The sequence below is a fragment of the Haliotis rufescens genome, unplaced genomic scaffold (assembly GCF_023055435.1).
Source record: "Haliotis rufescens isolate VD_foot unplaced genomic scaffold, xgHalRufe1.0.p SCAF_1, whole genome shotgun sequence".
Classification (NCBI taxonomy): Eukaryota; Metazoa; Mollusca; class Gastropoda; order Lepetellida; family Haliotidae; genus Haliotis; species Haliotis rufescens.
The window spans coordinates 5,697,804-5,720,064 of NW_025963779.1; the positions used below are offsets into that span (position 1 = coordinate 5,697,804).

Genomic DNA, 22,261 nt, shown 5'->3' on the forward strand with positions numbered 1-22,261 from the left:
TGAAAACCAATAAACCGTTTTGAACACGTTTTGTACAGACAAAATTAAAAACTTCAATGTCTGCCACAAAATATGCACAAAATCCAGTCCGTTCAAATGCTATCTGATTTTTGTCTATGCAGTTCATCTTCAGATATGTCTCTAACAAACAGCAAATATGAAAAGTATTTCCGTAACCATGAAATATAAAATAAACCTCCTTTCGATAACATTTGAATAAAATGCACAGTGTTTATTGAGATAACAAACTGTAGCTGATCAAGTGCTTCCAATGACCTTGAAAATATGGACAAGGTCACCATGCAACTGACGTATGCAAACACCCCAAAGACAAACTGGCTCTCACCGTGAACCAACACCATGCTAAAGATGTTGAGATAGCTCGCTAACAACAATATGATGTATGATTATTCTACATGGCTGCACGTGTGTAAATTCCACAAGGTTATCAGCTTTAGATACTACATCTGCATACCTTTTCTTTCAGCGCGTGTTGATAGTGTATGCAGTGATAGCTGTAAATCAATGTGTGTGTTAGATTCCACGTTAATTGGAGTGCGGCGTTAACAACAAACAAACAAACAAAAATCAGTTGGCAAATTGGTCTATATTTCAATTACCATCCTTTTTCACAAATCTGTTGTACATTTGGTCATACCGTCAATTTATCTATAACGCAATGATGAGGACTTTAGAACACAACCAGATTATAACGCGCAGGTGTACACTTGTATAGAAACTGCGACATTTCTTGAATATTTCTCTTCAAGAGGCGAGGGGCGGTGGTGTAGCCTAATGTGGTTTAAATGTTCGCTCGTCATGCCCTATTCCCGACATGGGTAAAATGTGTCAAACCCATTTCTGGGGTCCCCTGCCGTGATATTGCTGGAATATTGCAAAAAGCGTCGTAAAACAATACTCACTCAAGTTGCCAGGACTATACGACCCAGTCCCAAACATCACGGGCATACGACGCGAGTAAATGTCGTTTCAAATACTAAATGTTCCGGCATTTTTACGATACGAGGGATGAGGCTATTTCCAAGTTGTCATCCACCTTTCAATAAATACAGCATCAGGTAAATATTTACTTCCAAGCTTTCACAGGACGAGTAGCATGAGCTGTGCTTATATGTACTAACATGTTCAAGCGCTGATAGTAGATCCTTTAGTAGCCATCTTTCATGGTTTGATAAAACAGTCGTTGCGATCATTCTTTCAGGTGAAGCATTGTCATGTGTACGTTCTCACTCAGGTTTGGAGGAACACCATATACAGAAAAATATACATATGTACTGATGAGGTGAGTTTAAAAAAAATGTTAATCCGGTTGGTAACTACCGAGTAAGATTTGTCTGAATTAAGTTTAGCAACAATCGAAACATGGAAACACGTTTCTAACAGTTCCGTCCGCAATACGGAATATATTTGGAATTTTACCACTAATTACGCATTCACTTGGGCAAGCGAGTGGAAATGGTATTCAGCCTCTTTCTGTTAAGGTTGCGTTTCTAATTAATTATCTATTCCAAAGGAATCGACCTTCTATATACAGGGAATCCCTCAATGGCCGGGACCTCTGTGGACTTATAGCAACATTATTCCAGTTATAACGCGGCGTGTCAGCTTAATGTGGGGGGAAAGCCCGAAGTGATGCAGGTCTCAGACGTTTACCACTTCGGTGAAACCCACGAGCACGGGTATGGTGCTGACAAACCTTGAAACATAATCGGGGCGAACCAGGATTCAAACCCACAATCATACGTTTCTGGCGTGCCCAAGCGACGAAACTCTGCACAGCGAATCGCGGCGCCTTAGACTTAAAGCAAGAACAGGTGGCACATGCGGGTTCATCGCGGGTACAGGTAATAGGGGTTAGCTTATAAGGGGACCGATAGTAAGTGTTGGCTTATAGTGGGCACAGGTGGTAAGTATGGGCATATAGTGGGGGTATGTGGTACGTGTGGGCTTATAGTGGAGACAGGTGGTACGTGTGGGCTTATAGTGGAGACAGGTGGTAAGTATGGGCTTATAGTGGAGACAGGTGGTAAGTATGGGCTTATAGTGGGGGTATGTGGTACGTGTGGGCTTATAGTGGAGACAGGTGGTACGTGTGGGCTTATAGTGGAGACAGGTGGTAAGTATGGGCTTATAGTGGAGACAGGTGGTTCGTGTGGGCTTATAGTGGACACAGGTGGTAAGTATGGGCTTATAGTGGAGACAGGTGGTAAGTGTGGGCTTATAGTGGAGACAGGTGGTACGTGTGGGCTTATAGTGGAGACAGGTGGTAAGTGTGGGCTTATAGTGGAGACAGGTGGTAAGTGTGGGCTTATAGTGGAGACAGGTGGTACGTGTGGGCTTATAGTGGAGACAGGCGGTAAGTGTGGGCTTATAGTGGAGACAGGTGGTAAGTGTGGGCTTATAGTGGAGACAGGTGGTAAGTGTGGGCTTATAGTGGAGACAGGTGGTAAGTATGGGCTTATAGTGGAGACAGGTGGTAAGTATGGGCTTATAGTGGAGACAGGTGGTAAGTGTGGGCTTATAGTGGAGACAGGTGGTAAGTGTGGGCTTATAGTGGAGACAGGTGGTAAGTATGGGCTTATAGTGGAGACAGGTGGTAAGTGTGGGCTTATAGTGGAGACAGGTGGTACGTGTGGGCTTATAGTGGACACAGGTGGTAAGTGTGGGCTTATAGTGGAGACAGGTGGTACGTGTGGGCTTATAGTGGAGACAGGTGGTACGTGTGGGCTTATAGTGGAGACAGGTGGTAAGTGTGGGCTTATAGTGGAGACAGGTGGTAAGTGTGGGCTTATAGTGGAGACAGGTGGTAAGTGTGGGCTTATAGTGGAGACAGGTGGTAAGTGTTGGCTTATAGTGGAGACAGGTGGTAAGTATGGGCTTATAGTGGAGACAGGTGGTAAGTGTGGGCTTATAGTGGGCACATGTGGTAAGTGTTGGCTTATAGTGGAGACCGGTGGTAAGTGTGGGCTTATAGTGGAGACAGGTGGTAAGTGTTGGCTTATAGTGGAGACAGGTGGTAAGTGTGGGCTTATAGTGGAGACAGGTGGTAAGTGTGGGCTTATAGTGGAGACAGGTGGTAAGTGTGGGCTTATAGTGGAGACAGGTGGTAAGTGTGGGCTTATAGTGGAGACAGGTGGTACGTGTGGGCTTATAGTGGAGACAGGTGGTACGTGTGGGCTTATAGTGGAGACAGGTGGTAAGTGTGGGCTTATAGTGGAGACAGGTGGTAAGTGTGGGCTTATAGTGGAGACAGGTGGTACGTGTGGGCTTATAGTGGAGACAGGTGGTAAGTGTGGGCTTATAGTGGACACAGGTGGTAAGTATGGGCTTATAGTGGAGACAGGTGGTAAGTGTGGGCTTATAGTGGAGACAGGTGGTACGTGTGGGCTTATAGTAGAGACAGGTGGTACGTGTGGGCTTATAGTGGAGACAGGTGGTACGTGTGGGCTTATAGTGGAGACAGGTGGTAAGTGTGGGCTTATAGTGGAGACAGGTGGTAAGTGTGGGCTTATAGTGGAGACAGGTGGTAAGTATGGGCTTATAGTGGAGACAGGTGGTAAGTATGGGCTTATAGTGGAGACAGGTGGTAAGTGTGGGCTTATAGTGGAGACAGGTGGTAAGTGTGGGCTTATAGTGGAGACAGGTGGTAAGTGTGGGCTTATAGTGGAGACAGGTGGTACGTGTGGGCTTATAGTGGAGACAGGTGGTACGTGTGGGCTTATAGTGGAGACAGGTAGCAAGTGTGGGCTTATAGTGGAGACAGGTGGTAAGTGTGGGCTTATAGTGGAGACAGGTGGTAAGTGTGGGCTTATAATGGAGACAGGTGGTAAGTGTGGGCTTATAGTGGAGACAGGTGGTAAGTGTGGGCTTATAGTGGAGACAGGTGGTAAGTGTTTGCTTATAGTGGAGACAGGTGGTAAGTGTGGGCTTATAGTGGAGACAGGTGGTACGTGTGGGCTTATAGTGGGCACATGTGGTAAGTGTTGGCTTATAGTGGAGACAGGTGGTAAGTGTGGGCTTATAGTGGAGACAGGTGGTAAGTGTGGGCTTATAGTGGAGACAGGTGGTAAGTGTGGGCTTATAGTGGGCACATGTGGTACGTGTGGGCTTATAGTGGAGACAGGTGGTAAGTGTGGGCTTATAGTGGAGACAGGTGGTAAGTATGGGCTTATAGTGGAGACAGGTGGTAAGTGTGGGCTTATAGTGGAGACAGGTGGTAAGTGTTGGCTTATAGTGGAGACAGGTGGTAAGTGTTGGCTTATAGTGGAGACAGGTGGTAAGTGTTGGCTTATAGTGGAGACAGGTGGTAAGTGTGGGCTTATAGTGGAGACAGGTGGTACGTGTGGGCTTATAGTGGAGACAGGTGGTAAGTGTGGGCTTATAGTGGAGACAGGTGGTACGTGTGGGCTTATAGTGGAGACAGGTGGTAAGTGTTGGCTTATAGTGGAGACAGGTGGTACGTGTGGGCTTATAGTGGAGACAGGTGGTAAGTGTGGGCTTATAGTGGAGACAGGTGGTAAGTGTGGGCTTATAGTGGACACAGGTGGTAAGTATGGGCTTATAGTGGAGACAGGTGGTAAGTGCGGGCTTATAGTGGAGACAGGTGGTACGTGTGGGCTTATAGTGGAGACAGGTGGTAAGTGTGGGCTTATAGTGGAGACAGGTGGTAAGTGTGGGCTTATAGTTGGCACAGGTGGTAAGTATGGGCTTATAGTGGACACAGGTGGTAAGTATGGGCTTATAGTGGAGACAGGTGGTAAGTGTGGGCTTATAGTGGGGACATGCGGTAAGTGTTGGCTTTCAGCGGGAACAAGTGTTAAGTGTGGGCGTATAGGGGCATCAAAATCTTCTCTCAGTCAATTGTACTGCCTACAACATACCACATTTGTTTTTCAAAAAGGGTGGGTGGGAGGTGGCGGTGGGGACAGAGGGTCCAGGGGGTCCGGGTCCTGCTTGATATGAGTATACGCTTTTCCCTCATAATTTCATAATTCTGCCTAAAGTTGTACAAAACTCTCTGCTACGATAGTTGTAACTCTACCGGTCTACAGCTTATGATTTCCCTGTACGTCAGTGTCAGTTAAGCATACATCAGCACACACGACACCCGTCACTTCCATGTCCTGCCTACCTACTGGGAATTCGAGATATATTTAGATCCACGTTACAATTGTAAATATGGGTTATAGTTAACACCTTGAATAAATAGATCGATTGAGAAACGTCACAATACAACTGTGTGCCGGGTAGCCAACCAGTGTCAAGTAGGTGTACAAGGGACTATTTGACAGTATGAGTGAAGGTCAGCACTGACAAGGATGTATCGGTTGAATGACGCTACATCCAGTGTTTATTCATAAGGTATATGTGCTCATTGACAGCAGGAAATCATTATAACGCTTCTAAATCTATCACTATCAACGTCCGTGTTATGATGAAAACACAACAGAAAATTTCCAGTGGTAGTATATTACATTTATTTCATATATAACATATTATTTTCAGAGAAATTAAAGGAAAGAACCGCATGTGAAAAGAGTAAATATATGTGTGCTTGTTGCTTAACGGCGCACTCCGTAATAGTGTAGATATATGACGGCGGTCTGTAAATAATCGAGTTTTGACCAGAAAATCCAGTGATTGACATCATGAGCATCGATCCACACAGTTGGGATACGATGACATCCATCAACCACAACAACGTGCCAGATCCGGTTAGTCGCCTCTTACGAGAGGTTTGAGTTACTGAAGAGCAATTCTAACCTGGATCTTCACTGGAGTAGGATATCTGTACAGAAAACCCTAGAGATATTTTATCTGCGCCTAATTACAGAAGCACATTTAATGACAAAACTAGCCAGTTAATGGCAGGCTGCATCGAAAACAATTCTTTGAGCGAATCCTTAAAATTACTATATCTTATTCTTATAACTTCCTGTAAAGCGAAGGGGGCACGGGTAGACCAGTCGTCTAAGGCGCCGCGATTCGCTGTGCAGAGTTGCGTCCCTTAGGCACGCCCGAAACCTATGATTGTGGGTTCGAATCCCGGTTCGCCCTGATTATGTTTCTAGGTTCGTCAGCACCATACCCGTGCTCGTGTGTTTCACCGAAGTGGTAAACGTCTGAGACCTGCATCACTTCGGGCTTTCCTCTCACATTTAGCTGACACGCCGCGATATAACTGGAATACTGTTAAAAGCAGCGTTGGGAGGAAAGCCCGAAGTGATGCCGGTTTCAGAAGTTTACCACTTCGGTGAAATCCACGAGCACGGGTATGGTGCTGACAAACCTAGAAACATAATTGGAAGAAATCCAATTACGTCAAAATAAACTGAGTAGATATTTCAAATATCGAGCAAATATTTGCTTGTTTGATGCCCTGTTAAGACGTGGACATACCTCGTCTATTTCGCAAGTTCAACGCAACGCAGCTATTTCTTTCATAAATATAGAGTTTGTATTTTTATTAAATCATTTCAGACGCAATGACATATTATCAGATTATGATCAACTTACAATAACGAAAAGAAACCAGCATAATTTTCTCACATTTTCAAAAAAATAAATTCTAATATTTCGAAAGCTTGAGTGGCTAAGGGTCTCAGTGGCTAAACTGTTCGGGAGCTCAGATTCAATAACGAAAGGCCTTTAGGTTCCAAGATCGGTAACTATTTTAAGAAATGCCAATTCAGGTATGCCAGGTTACTGTGTTGGAGGTAGATGCTTGTTACCAGTGAAAAAACAGGTTATTACATTGTAAAGAACAGCGAACGTACACGTTAATAAACTGCCTTAATGAGCAACATAACAGGGGACAGGTTAATAGTTCGCATGTACGAACCTCCATCTAACAGGACAGATATACCCATTGTGAGAGGTTCACATAGACCTAACATCATTCCTTATAAGCAACGTAGATACAAACGCAACGTTTCTAAATGTCATTAAATTGTAAGTTTAACGCCGACGTTGTCTATCAGTTTGCACCTCAATCGGTTTTATAGTTTTCATAAATTAGCCCTTTCAAAGAATAATCTCAAAGGCTACAATCAGTGTAAATCTTTAGACTGGAATCTTGTTCTTGGCTAGAATCACCTTCCACTTGCACAAAGCTATAGTTGGCTAATAAGATCAATGTAATCTACTACTAAAACGTAAGTTTGGTCTAACCGATCTTAAGGAGCTAAAGTTTCTTTCTGAAAGCGGAATGAGATATAGCTAGAATTATTTCAGAGTTTACTGTAATATTAGACTGTTACTAAAGGATGAACCATTGTAAATTCTCAGTGGGATTTGTATTTAAGATGCAACGTGGTCTTCACTCATAATAAAACTGTTCACAGGATGTGTTGGATATCCAGAATGCCATTGAATCCCTGGAACAACTCCATGGAAGATGAGCCTGTTATGTGATTCGGTGACTTGACGAGAGACTAGTGCACAGCGGCGTTCGACCGTCCCCGAATGTTCGCTTCACATACCATGCATTTGTCAATTTTGTTCTCGCAAGATGAACACGTGACACGATGGCCACAAGGCAGGAAGATGACGGAGACATCTTTGTTTGTGCACAATCTGCACAATCTGGATTGTTCACCCATGCTTCTTTTCCGTGCATTAGCATTACTGGGAGATGACATTAATGTTATCATCTTGATATTTGTCAGTGGTCTTAAGGAAAGTAGCACTGTCTTCGCCTGGTCGTGTTATTCGTGAAACCTTCACCTCTAAGTTTGAGACATCTTTCGCTGCCACAGTGTTGTCAGTGTTGAAAATCTTGTTTGCGATGAAGTTAAGTTGAGTGATAAGGCTAAAACATGACTGGTTGTTATTCGGGTCATCTGTAATGTGTTCCGTTTTCTTAATAAACTGACAGTGTTCCGAGTATCTCTCATGTTCGGCCACAGGGTCATGTTCTTCCTCCCAGTCTCTCAGAGTTATCCCGCACTGGAAACACCTGACCCGGTCAGCTGACCCGATGTAGAAGAACCCGGCTGTTGCCAACTGCTCGGGTGTTTTCGGGACGTACCGTGCAGGCCAGTTGACAAATGATTCAAGTCGTGAGCTGTAAGTTTGGTACTGTGGGTGCTTTGGCGCCTCACTCGACACGCGTTGCTGCTTGGGTCTCTTGGGACTTGACATCTTGTATTATCTGTAGAAAATCAAAACTCGATATGCAGTTATTACACATGCAGTATTTTAACATTCTTTAAAAAAGCGAGTAACGTGGTTCAATTACACAAGAATCTGAACAGAGTCGGAAGGTGGGCTACTATTGATGCTTGTTAGCTTTGTGCAAATGAACCGAATTCGAATAAGGAATTCATGTCCGTTTCCAACACTATTCTGGAGATAAGAACGGCTTTAAGACATTCGACACTTATTACTGCGGCCACGTATTTGAGCCATTGTATGTCCTTTTGTATTGTAAGCCTAATACTGGGTGTTTGAATCTAATTCATTGATTATTCCTTTCCTTACAATATCAATAAATCGTTATAATCCAGTTAAACTTAAGATGTCACAAATTCGAAAATTATATATTGATGTAAAACAATATTTTTGATACGTATCAGTAATACACTTCTTCTTTAATGATAATTAAGAATTCTTCCTTAAAGCCATAGATAACTAAACTAGTGTCCAAAAGAAACTATACCACCTGTTTGCAACGACATAAAAGAAAAACTAAACAATGCAGAAGTTTAGGATTGGTGTTATGCTTTTGAGAAATCCTTTCACAACATCTGTACAAAAATTTCATTTCAATAAAATCTGTACAACCAATATGAAAAGCCTTTCAAGATGGGTGGGGTCAAAAAATGAACATTTCGTTAGAGCACTGATCACAGAAACAACAGGAAATGTCACACCACACGTCTCAAAGTCAAGTCAGTAGCGGGTATGTCCACCGTGAGCATCAATACATGCCAGAACACGCCTACGGACTGATGACGTCAAACGTCTGATGACGTTGGGAGTGATGCGTTGCCATTCCTCGAGGAGACATCGTTCCAAGTCCTGGACGTTGACTGGAGGCACACGGCGACGTCGGATTTGCCGATCGAGGTGGTCCCATAAGTGCTCGATGGGATTCATGTCCGGTGAACATGCGGGCCATGGCACAACCTGTACGTTGGCGTTGGCAAGGAAGTTCTGTGTCAATCTTGCTGTGTGTGGCCTTGCATTGTCATGTTGGAAAAGGAGTCCACGAGGCTGTTGCTGAATAAAGGGCTTCACAACAGGCCGTAGGATGTCATCAAGATAGCGCTGTGCATTCAGGTTTCCACGAATTACGACAAGCATCGTTTTGACGTCACCACATATGCCACCCCAAACCAATAACCCTCCACCTCCAAACGGCCGGACCTGTTGGATACAGTTAGGCGCCAAAACGTTCACCAAATCGTCGGTATACAAGCTGCCTTCCATCGTTTCTGAAGATGAGGAATCTGCTCTCATCAGAGAACATAACACATGCCCAGTCCCGCCGTTGCCAACGTCGAACTCTCCTGGCCCAGATCAGTCTGTTGTTCCGGTGTCGAGGCGTCAGGAGCGGTCCGCGGTAGGGATGACGTGGCCGGATACCATACTGCCGTAGTCTCCTGTAGACGGTCTGTCGACTGATCCTGTGTCCCAGTGCTGTAGCCGCCGTGGACGTCGCTGTTACGGTGCGGTTCCTCAGGTGTAATACCCGGATTTTACGATCTTCACGGGGCGTGGTTACTTGTGGTCTTCCACTCCTGGGCCTGTCTGACGTCTGACCTGTCTGACGTAACCGCTGCATCAACCTGGTGATAGTGATGCGTGCGCAGCCCAACCTTCTGGCGACGTCGACGTGTGACGCTCCTTGTTGGACCATTCCAACGGCTCTCTCTCTCTCGATGGCTGTCAAACGTGGCATATCTTGTGTTCTTTTTGTTGCTGTGATATCAACGTGTCTGATCAGCCGTTTTATACAGTTTTTCTGCACGTGCAGAACATGCTAGAGAGGGAAATGTCACTTTCACGAAATTGACGTTTTTTCCCGGAAGTGATCACGTGTTCCCGGTATTTTTTATCGACTATGCTGTGTTTGGGATGGGCAATACGAATTGGCATGTTTTCATACTTGACATTTCACTTAGTAAAAAACAATTTTGAAAATAAGTTGGTATCGTTTCTTTTGGACACTAGTTTATTTGTCAATAGTACCGTCTGTCTATTATATCATGAATTTGGTTTTAGGGATATATTTCTTGGTGTTTGTCATTTGTTAATAGTAGGTATCAATACATTCGACAAGCTTAACATGACATTCTAGAAATAACTGAAGTGTACAAAATCCTCTTTCAATTATTCAAGGGAGATAACATTGTGGAAAAGGATATCAACGATATCACAAAATCGATTTTTTGATATCTAAAATCCTCATCATTTCTATTTCACATATTGATAACTGATATCATAATTCGATAATAAGACATCACAAAATCAATTGTTGATGTCACTAAATCAATAATATTGTATGATACCAATAATTAGTATAATATCATGAAATCGAACTTGTGATATCAGTCTATCATTATCTGACATCAGTAAACAAAATGATAATATTGATACAATAACATAGGGAAGGAACATACAACGATGCCTCATACTGGCCTCGACCAAGACCAAGAGTTCAGCCAACCATTCAAGGCCGAGCCTGCAAGAAGCCTGTTTATCCCGGGATAACGGGAGTCGAGTGAGTTTGGTTGTTACGCCGCTTTTAGCAATATTCCAGCAATATCACGGTGGGGGACACCAGAAATGGGCTTCACACATTGTACCCATGTCGGGATTCGAACACGGGCCTTCGGCGTGACGAGCGAACGCTTTAACCACTAGGCTACCCGACCGCCCCTACGGGAGTCGAAGATGTGCCATATTTGTAAGTGCTTTGTGAAAATTGCATGGGACGGTAATAACACAACATTTTTATCCGGGTTTGCAAACTCAAATGACAAAGCGTATTGTTTTCCCGTTTGACGTTCGGTGTTTTAGAACAATTGTTCTCTATTTTAGAACTCAATGATTGTCGTTTCCGCCCTACGACATTGATATTGTCGCCTTGCTGATGCGTCACAGCAGCTGTTCTTGTACTAGTGCCGTCTCTGGCATGGCACCGAATGGTTTCTAAAACTCCAGGACAGGGCTGCTCAATTAAAGGCTACGATTCAACCTGCATTGTGCGGTTCTACTTGTGTAATCACCACTGCGAACCTGCCAAGAAATCTCTGCATTTACCTGTGAATAATTCTGTGTCGTTTGAAACACTGCGACAGTATAACTGCATATAGAAGTCACTGAAAATTAATCCAAATATTTGCACTCATCTCTTCAGGAATCTATCTGTCGAGCGTTTGTGAGTCCAAGTGGTCCAACATCTAGCTGGTGATATATGCACTTATCAGATCAACGAATCGTCTGTAACTGTTTTCAGATAAAGATCATGTTTATATATAGATAACTGTCTGTCCATCTTTTGAGGGGTTGTTGGGGTGTTGAAAATACTTGTTCGTTATCGCACGAATATATAAGGCGTGATATACGTGTTATTGAAGCACCAACTGATAGCGAGAAACATAGCGATCACACTGACCCTAAACATCACAATGTTCACGTGGAGGTTTGTTTCCGTCATTGCTATATATAGTTCACAGTTCTGTTACAAGAAAGACATATTTCAATGCCTGGGTTTTCCAGTATCTGCTATTTTTAGATCCACGTTGATAATAAGTTGAAGCAGGGTAACTCGGGGTATATGTGTTTTATGCGTCCCACGTTAGATTCCATACCACGAACCGGAGGCGAGGAACGCATGAAGCCACATACACCCCATTGGCGGATACAGAGGGGTGGGTGGGTGTTTGGACCAAAGACAATAAATAGATCTTAATTGTGCACCCCACCTTTTCAAAAAAGCTGTATCCGCCCATGCACCCCGTGATACTGCTGCGACGAATGTATCTTGCCGACATGTTTTCAATCTTCTGTTGTAAAAGAACTGACGTGAATTGAAAACTGATGGGCATTCCGCAACAGCTGCTGATTGAGCTGAGGTTAACTTGTGCTGTGCCATGTGACTTTCAATGACTCGTATGCAAAGTGCAGCTATTTGCTTCGGATTTATTCTCCCGCTCAGAAATTTATTTCTCTCCCAGTACCAGTGTCACGAGGGGTTCATGTGGTTTTATGCGTCCCGCGTTAGGTATATACCAATAAATCGATGAATCGATCAGTTACTAAATCAGTTACTCAACCAGCTTTTCTATAAATCAACGAGTTAATCAATCAGTGGATGAAGTATTCCTAAACGACCATCCACAGTAGTGCATGCATTACACGATAGTGCACTCAACACAGGCATACTGGACTTATAACATTATATTTTCTTGTAAACATAAGTGATGACGTTACTCAGATGTCCCATGACAGGTGGTTGATTATTGCTAACAGTTGTTGTTATTTATGAGAAATTGGTTTCGCATAGAACTATATATTTAAATAGCACTGGCGTTCGTATACAAAATGTATGCATTCAAATAGATAATGAAACTGATCGCCAACTGAGAACGTACCATTTGGGCAACGGCTGTGAACTATTACAACGTATACGGATATAGGAATCTTGTCCAAACTCGGGTTTTATGCAGGAGTACAATTTACCTTGAGAGGAATACGTTCGGTCATGATGCCAACTTTGTATAAAATGATATGTAAATCTTGTTTCAACAATGGAAGAAGCGATTGTCTGTCACAAGCATACTGATTAGTGATGGTATCCCGCCATAATTCGGGTCACAGCTATTTAATAAATCCATAATAAACTTAACAATTTCGAATTATCCTTGGTATCCATGTATAATTTAAAGATAATATCATATATACTTTCCGCAAGCTTATTGTTATTTATACCGCTTACAATTTTAGACCGCCTCCGTGGTGAAGTGGTAGAGCGTCCGCCCAGAGAGCGGTAGGTCCGGGGTTCAATCCCCGGCCGCGTCATACCAAAAGCAGCTTTACGATGGTACTTGTTGTTACCCTCTCTGGCGCTCGGTATTAAGGTGCTAAGTAAGTAAGTATACTGTGTCTGAGTGGGGTATTCATGTTGAACTGCGGCATGGTAACCCAGTGGGCTCGCACTATAAACCGGCATCAGACCGGAAGTACAAGCAGCCGCCACACACACACACACACACACACACACACACACACACACATGCATGCACGTCGCTATGTAAGTGCAACAATCTTGGACGCAGCGCTAAACCCTATTTCACCTCACATGCTACACAGATTTATACAAAAATGCAATCATACGTTTTTAATGCTGGTGTACAGAGGTATTCTATTGGTTTCTCCGCAGAGCATATAGGCTGGCGTGTTCCACCTTAGATGTAGGGACACGTTTTAAAACATGGACACCAACTGAATCAACTGTATCAGTGAAACCCCAAACTACACAGGCATTCTTTAGAACCGGGGTAACATATGGTCATACGCTATAAAAAGATATCCTAACAGAAGACATAAAGTTCTAGCCATGGACATTTAAGAAACCCAAGACAGTTCTCTTCGACGTTTAATAGCCTAGTAGGAGATCTATTTTTATGAAATACAACGTCTAGGTTTGTGTCCGTCATTGCTATTAATAATTCACAGTCCTGTGACAGGATCGACAAATCGAATTTGTTTCTATTCCCGGCTTTTACCGGTAACAGCTATTTTTAGATCCACGTTGATAATAATAGAAAGTTATGTACTGCCAATTTAATAATTTCTCAAATGGAACGGAACTGTTTAAATGAGTTTTTGAACCTCTGAGTAACATTCGTGTCACCTCGTGTCTTTCCGGGACAAGCCGAATGGCTACGGAAACAAAAGCAACGAATATTTGATGAAGGAATCTGCTCTTCGTGTTTGTTAAGACTCCTCTCCACGCTTTAAGCTTATCTTGTGAACATTACAATTGCATGCAGCTATTGATGCTTACAAGAGTGTCAGTGTTACTCATCTACACATACCACACATGCTACACATAATCACATACCTGTCGCTTTCCTGGCCCGCCCTCCGACTGGGATCCCGAGATATTTTTAGATCCACTTCATTGTAAATGTGGGTTAAAATAACTACATTGAATTCATAGATCGATACAGAACGTACTTAGATAACTATGTGATTTCATCGAATTACCCCTAAAACTTCTTGAAAAAAGGACTTATACTTCAGATAATTGATAAAAAAATATTTTGCAAGGTATTAATTTTTCGAAAAATTATTCAGGCTCATGGTTTTAATCAAAAAATAAATCTTGCTTTGCACGCGTGGTGGTCGGGACCTTACCTGTTGCTGTTAATGTTAATTTCCTGATCATAACATTATTTCATGCATACAGACCTCTCCTCATTTCGATTATTTTCCGGTTATTTCAAGTTTATGTACTATAATCGAAATAACGAGAAATTGTTTTCGAAATTTCGAGAAAATAGTTTATGTGATGAGAAAATAAACATAATAACGAGAAACAAATCGAAATTTCCCCAAAAAGGAATTAAATGAAATAACGAGAAAATAATTGAAATTTCGGAAAAATAATAATTAATTGAAATAACGAGACAAATACTCGAAAATGATGCTACCAAAATGGCAACATTTGGCTTTCGTAATTACATGATACATAATTTGTCTCTCTTCTATTTGTGTTGCTAACGTATTCATAGCTAGTATTATAGGCATGAAATTACACCAATTATCAACTCATTAAGACATCTACAGTAATTAAGTAAGTAGGCAATATGAGGGGCTAAAAGTTGAGGAGTTCACATTCCAACAAGTCCTAATAAGGATCTTGATATTAGACAAGAGTGGGTTAGAACGACCTAATGAGGGGAGAGAAAGGTGGCTGACCAATAGAAAAAGGAAACATGAGTAAAGCCGTGACGAAGGTCGGGATTAAAAAGACGAGGGATCCCGAGGTTCGGGGCGGTTGGAGGATCCCACTTGGGCACCGTGGTCTCGATCTCACTTTCGGAGTGCCATACTCAACCTCCAGTATTTTGACTGGGACTGAAGCCTTGCGGCCGAAGTCTCTAAACAAACAGAGTGACCATAGAGTAGGTTGACCAACAGGGCTAGAGTGAATAAAGCTGTTGAACGAAGATCACTCTTTGTTCTTGTTGGAGTAACTACGGTAATAGATCCAAGGCCCTCGGGTACTGATTGATATCATGAGCATCGATCCAAGCAATTGGGATACGATGACTTGATTTTAATGTGACAGTAGAGATTGTTGTAACTACATGGGAGAGGGGTAATTGTCAGTGGCAGCTCATGACTGAAGCGCTAATAAAATGCCTAGGCCTATAGGAGCCGGATTTTAAAATTGCGTGTGATAAGCGTTACCATCCCTGGTTGCTGTGAACAAACATAACTTTCGGGATGGGACAGTTTCTAGGAAGCCATTCGAGGCCTTTTAAGACATGACTTGTTATCTACTTGCCAAGAGCGGATGGGATACCTATCTAAAAACACCGCATTCCTGACAGCTTCTAACGCTGCTGGGGGCACGGGTGGCCCAGTCGTCTAAGGCGCCGCGATTCGCTGTGCAGAGTTGCGTCCCTTGGGCACGCCAGAAACATATGATTGTGGGTTCGAATCCCGGTTCGCCCCGATTATGTTTCGAGGTTTGTCAGCACCATACCCGTGCTCGTGGGTTTCACCGAAGTGGTAAACGTATAAGACTTGCATCATTTCGGGCTTTCCTCGCACATTAAGCTGACACGCTGCGATATAACTGGAATACTGTAAGAAGCGGCGTTAAACCTAACTCACTCACTCACTCAATCACTCCAACACTACTCTGGAGTCAAGAACGGAGACAGACCTGTTTCAAGTCACTCGACAAAATTCTGGACATATGTTGAAGTGCATGTTATCTATTGTTTCTGTCACATATTTGACCCATTGTATTTCCTGTTTTTATTGTAAACCTAAAACTGTGTGTTTGATCAAATGTATTGATTAGTCATCGATCTTAACAATATAAATAAATCAGATTATTCGAAATAAACTTCAGTTGTCACAAATTCGAAATGTATATCTTATTTTGATATATAAGATAGCTACGCGATAAATCGCAAAGAACAATGAAAAACGAGGCGTGGTTGATTTCACGATAAAAACTTGTTCTATCATGACGTCACAATCTTACAGCTAATTAACTGCGGAAACATGCTACGACTGACGGAAGCCCAAAGCAATAACGCCATCGGACGACTGCAAACAGGAGAATCATTTTCAGCTGTAGCCACAAGCACCATTACAAGACCGTGGAATCGGTTTCAGATACACTGGACAAGAAGTGACCTTCCCAGATTCGGTCGACCACCTACGGCTACGTCACTTACGTGAAGGAACTACCTCTACAACTACGGCAATACTAGGATTGCGTAGGATATCAGCCCAGACAGTGAGAAACCGTCCTTCGTGCTGAAGGTATTCGCGCTAGACGACCAATTCTAGATGTCTTTTGACGGACCTGCATAATCGATTACGACGTCAGTGCCGTCAAGGCCACAGAGTATGACAACAACAGCGATGGAGACAAGTTTGGTCACGTATTAAGCTTTGCTGTGCGGAAGATAGACGTCATGTTTGCAGGCGCCGCGGGGAATGTTATGCACGAAACTGCATAAGGAAGTGGATAGAATTGGTGGTGGTTGTGTGATGATGTGGGCAGCCATCTCCTTCATTTGTAGAACAGACTTGGTGCAAGTTCTGGGAATTTAAGGGCACAACGTTACACGGATGAGATTCTTCGGCCACATGTCCTTCCCACTATGCATCATCCGAACGTCATTTTCCAACAAGACAACGCCCGACTGACAACAGCCTTTTTCAGGAATCACAACATCTAGGTCCTGTCATGGCCCTCCATGTCTCCAGATTTCAACCCAATCGAACATTTATGGGATGCACTGGATGAATGACTAACATCACGTCAGCTACAACTACAGAACCTCCGACAGCTGGCACAGGCACTGCAGGCAGTTCACAATTCGGGATCTGGTTGCGTCCATGGGACGACGATGCCAGTCAGGTTTGGATATTGGAAACAGATTACCTTTACCTTGAAAGTCAACTGTTCCATGTGTGCCATATGGAACCTGGGTCAATGACAATGATGTGTGCCAATGTTAAACAATCGATCACCATTTTTGTGTGTAATACTATGATATATGAAATATACATATATAAAAATATGACATCTAAAATCACTTTTGAGGGTTCTTTCAGCAGAGTATTTGGGAGGACCTGTTGAGGATGGCTTCCATGTTGCTGTTTCCGTATGGCGCTGTACCTCTGATGGAAGTAACTTTAGGGAAAGTGTAAACTACAGGAAACTGAGAGACGCAAGTGGAACCACGTTTGCTCGGGGTTTTGTTTTTGTTTGTTTGTTGTTGTTTAATGCCGCACTGTAAATAATCGAGTCTGAACCAGCCAATCCAGTGATTGACATCATGAGCATCGATCCACGCAATTGGAATACGATGACATGCATCAACCAAGTCAGCGAGCCTGACCACCCAATCCCGTTAGTCGCCTCTTACGACAAGCACAGTCACCTTTCACGGCAAGCATGGGTAACTGAAGACCTTTTTTTACCCCGGATCTTCACGGGGGGAGACAAGCATGGGTAGCTGAAGACCTATTCTACCCCGGATCTTCACGGGGGGAGACAAGCATGGGTAGCTGAAAACCTTTTCTACCCCGGATCTTAACGGGGGGAGACAAGCATGGGTAACTGAAGACCTATTCTACCCCGGATCTTCACGGGTAACGGCAAGCATGGGTAGCTGAAGACCTATTCTACCCCGGATCTTCCCGGGGGGAGACAAGCATGGGTAGCTGAAGACTAATTCTACCCTGGATCTTCACGGGGGGAGACAAGCATGGGTAGCTGAAGACCTATTCTACCCCGGATCTTCCCGGGGGGAGACAAGCATGGGTAGCTGAAGACTTATTCTACCCCGGATCTTCACGGGGGGAGACAAGCATGGGTAGCTGAAGACCTATTTTACCCCGGATCTTCACGGGTCACGGCAAGCATGGGTAGCTGAAGACCTATTCTACCCCGGATCTTCAAGGGGGGAGACAAGCATGGGTAGCTGAAGACCTGTTCTTCCCTGGATCTTCACGGGTCGCACGTGGAACCATGACAGACCCTCCATAGACCCGCACTGGCACACAGCGTTTAATTCAAGATCATGTGTGTGGTCATCCAGTGGATCATGATAGGGTTGAATTTGGATTTGGATTGAAGGTCATGAATCCAGGAATTCAGGGGCATCAACTCTACACAGCGGATCGTAATGGATCATTTCTTCTACTCCCCATAAACATACCGACTCAGTCTAGTGTATATCTCTCACGGTGCCACCTGCTCTAAACAGCGAAATGCTGATTCTTATCTCCTCTATTTATGACAAGCACCTGTTACAATGAGAGCAATTACTGTGCCGCCCTATTAGCAGGCAGACACTGGAACAAGGTCACACTGACGTGTGTCTTAGTGGTATTAGTATACAATCACTTTTACAAAATTCAGATTGTTCCAGCTGCCGATGATGCTACAAGAGTCATTCATTTGTCCAAATTTACAAGAGAGTTAAATAATCGAATACTGAACCCATTCTGTGACAATAAGGAAGGAATTTCATGGGGATGGTGGTTGGGTTGGGTGTATTCTAAACTGTCGCGTTTTGGACCGCATTTCGGGTAATGGGTTCGATGTCATACAGCCTTGCGATTGCAACCGTAGGGCTAAGGTTAACACCCCGAGTTCAGATCACGGCGGTTATTTTGTGAAACGGGAGTAACGTGGGACTAAGGTGGTCTTAATTCTAATATTAGTGGTTAGGTGAACATTATCAAAGAGCCTTAACTGCCTACAAATAGCGCATGTGCAATCAATTCAAAAATATCTCGTATGATGTACAAATATAAAGGAGTGTGCGTGACTGCGTGCGGGTGTGTGCGTGCGCGCGCGTGTGTTATTGCATGTGATTGCGTGCGTGCGTGCGTGCGTGCGTGCGTGCGTGCGTGCGTGCGTGCGTGTATGTGTGAGTGAGTGAGTGTGTGTGATTGTATGTGATTGCGTGCGTGCGTGCCCCCTGTTCCTTCGGGCCTGACAATGGTTTGTTGGAATTCCAGTAATTCAACGTAACGTCAATTTAGCTTGAGTGAGTGAGTGAGTGAGTTGGGTTTAACGCCGCTTTTAACAGTATTTCCAGTTATATCACGGCGTGTCAGCTTAATGTGGGAGGAAAGCCCGAAGTGATGCAGGTCTCAGACGTTTACCACTTCGGTGAAACCCACGAGCACGGGTATGGTGCTGACAAACCTAGAAACATAATCGGGGCGAACCGGGATTCGAACCCACAATCATAGGTTTCTGGCGTGTCCAAGGAGCGCAACTCTGCACAGCGAATCGCGGCGCCTTAGACGACTTGGCCACCCGTGCCCCCCAATTTAGCTTGAACAGAAGTAGAAGAAATACATAGTTGTGTCTGAGTTACATGTTACATATAAAGGTGTATAACATGATTAAACATTTTACAACTATTTAGTCATGACGAGGTCCATATGCGAAAACAAGGACCCGAGGACCCGAGCCCTGAGTCGGTGTGACCGGATCCGAGGGTCCTTGTTTTCGCATATGGACCTCGTCAAGCGTAATCATGGAAAATCGAAATTCACTTGAATGTTTTGAAGCCTTTAAACTGTCCTATGTTTCATTACAGTGACCTAACTGCGAACCGTGAAATTCTAGTACCAGATGCCATCTTGTTTTCTGGCAGACGAGGCATTATATTTATCACGTGACAGGTCATTTGTGTTCATATTAGGAGGAAGTATTCGAGGTCACATTCGTGAGCAACTCGTGTTATTCCGGGACAAGCCGAATAGCGACTCGTGCTCCTCTCATGGCCATTTTTGCGACTGGGTTCCGTCTTAGCGCAAGTGGGCATACCTAAAACAATTGTCAACTCGTTGCGTAATGGTTCACATATATTTCCACATATATTATATATATTTCAGATGCAATTTAAAGCACATCGGGACGTGCGGAATTATACAGTATGGTTGAACACATTTAACTGTGTCTTGGGTATATTTTTAGGTGCAAGACATATGTAAAATAAAAATATATTTCTGAGGGATTATTTGACAAAGAACTCGAAATCATGCGCGCATTCTGATTGGTTTGTCGTATTTTCGCACATAACATTCATCGATAGGGGGACGAGTCTTCTTGCAGGTTACGGAAAGGGGCGAGTGGTGACGAATGTCGAGGTCAGTGTCAGTCACGTGATTTTGTGTATTGTTTCGTCACGTGGTACAGATTAACCAATGGAATTGCAAGATTCTTAATAGAGGTTTAGCAAACGTAATTAAAGGCAAGAACTTATTGACAATTGTCAGCTTGCAAAATATTAGCCTCTAGTTGTCTTGATTCAGAGTGAAATTGTGAATTCCGTTTGTTGTTTGTAGTTTAAGGCTTCAGTAACGCCCAGCTGGTAATATTCGGCGGACCCTTTGATAATAATGGAGTGTGAAGCGGTTTTTTTGGTGAAGCCTTTTTTTCTTTTTTCTCTTTTGGCTTTATAAAAGAGAACTGAGATGGGTTTACGTCACATTTCAAATTCAAAATTTGGAAGAATGTTCAATTTTCTCCCCGTTCACTAAAACAGTACAGATGCAGGTGACTTCAAAACAGAACAAAGCAAATCGCAGTACTAAACAACATTTTTGTGTGTTTTTTGCACATTTTCTTCTCCTCGTGTAGTGAGTGAGTGAGTGAGTGAGTATGGTTTTACGCCGCTTTTAGCAATATTCCAGCAATATCACGGCAGGGGACACCAGAAATGGGCTTCACACATTGAACCCATGTCGGGAATCGAACCCGGGTCTTCGGCGTGACGAGCGAACGCTTTAACCACTAGGCTACCCGACCGCCCCTCTCCTCGTGTAGGAAAAGCAGATTAACAGAAAACTGGTCAGCTTGACATGTTTGTACTCACAACCGCTGGAGAAATGTACTCTTCAGTTACTAAGATTGTGGATGATGGACCCGTGAAGATTCCGGGGTAGAATAGGTCTTCAGCAACCCATGCTTGCCGTAAAAGGCGACTATGCTTGTCGTAAAAGGCGACTAACGGGATCGGGTGGTCAGGCTCGCTGACTTGGCTGATGCATGGCATTGATCCCAATTGCGTGGATCGATGCTTATGATATTAATCACTGGATTGTCTGGTCCAGACTCGATTATTTACAGACCGCCGTCATATAGCTGGAATATTGCTGAGTGTGGCGTTAAACAACAAACCAACCAACCCAATGGCGAACATCGATGTATCATGATGTCAGTGACTGAATTGTCTGATCCAGACTCCATTATTTACAGACCAGCGTCTTGTAGCTCGGATTTTGCTGTTGGTGGCGTTAAACGACAAACAAACCAAACAACATAGCCTCCCCTTTACAGGTAAACATGTACACATGCACAAAAGTTAAGCGCCACCATATTCATAGTCTCTTGATTTCACGTGTGGGAATCAGAAATACGAAATATGATGATGTATGACTGAATTAGGCTTCCATAGTTTCATGAACCCAAATTTGTCCAGATACCACAAGGAAAGCGTGCTTTACGTGTTGCTGCAGTTCCCCTACCCAATAAATAGTGAAATTCAAGTTTCAGATTCCCCTTCCAATAGAGGTTAAAAATCAGCCATGGTGATGAGAAAGTTAACAAACACTGGAAGATGGCAAGTGGTAGGCATGAAAAATGCTGGCATGTCATGCAGGGCCATTGCAACACAAATGGGTCGTCATCACAGTGTTATCACTCGTTTGATTGTCAAACATGGTCAAACGAATGATGTCAATGACAGGCATAGGTCTGGTAGGCCAAGAAAGACCTCTAACAGAGAGGATAGACGTCTTTTCAGGATAGTCAGATGAAATCAATTTGCCACTTCAACAGATTTAAGACTGATTACCCATCAGGGACTCTCGACGATGACAATAAGGCGTCGCCTCAGAGTGGCTGGTTATAACGCCAGAAGACCAGTAAAACGTCCTCAACTGACTGAGAGGCACATACGGAATCGTCTGTTATGGTGTCGTGTCCGTAGTTGATGGAACTTGG

The 22,261-nt window shown here is 43.6% G+C and overlaps 1 protein-coding gene across 1 annotated transcript; it reads right to left on the bottom strand.

The window, feature by feature from the left end:
- Positions 1-7,644: 7,644 nt before the first annotated feature.
- On the bottom strand, positions 7,645-8,163 carry LOC124150073 (baculoviral IAP repeat-containing protein 7-B-like). The gene has a single exon (XM_046521975.2). It carries the CDS (start codon positions 8,161-8,163, stop codon positions 7,645-7,647), a length of 519 nt encoding a protein of 172 aa, XP_046377931.2.
- Between the last annotated feature and the right edge of the window lie 14,098 nt (positions 8,164-22,261).

What these genes read in the sequence shown, in the direction of transcription:
- LOC124150073 (XM_046521975.2), bottom strand. Translation starts at nt 8,163, where the DNA reads ATGTCAAGTCCCAAGAGACCCAAGCAGCAACGCGTGTCGAGTGAGGCG.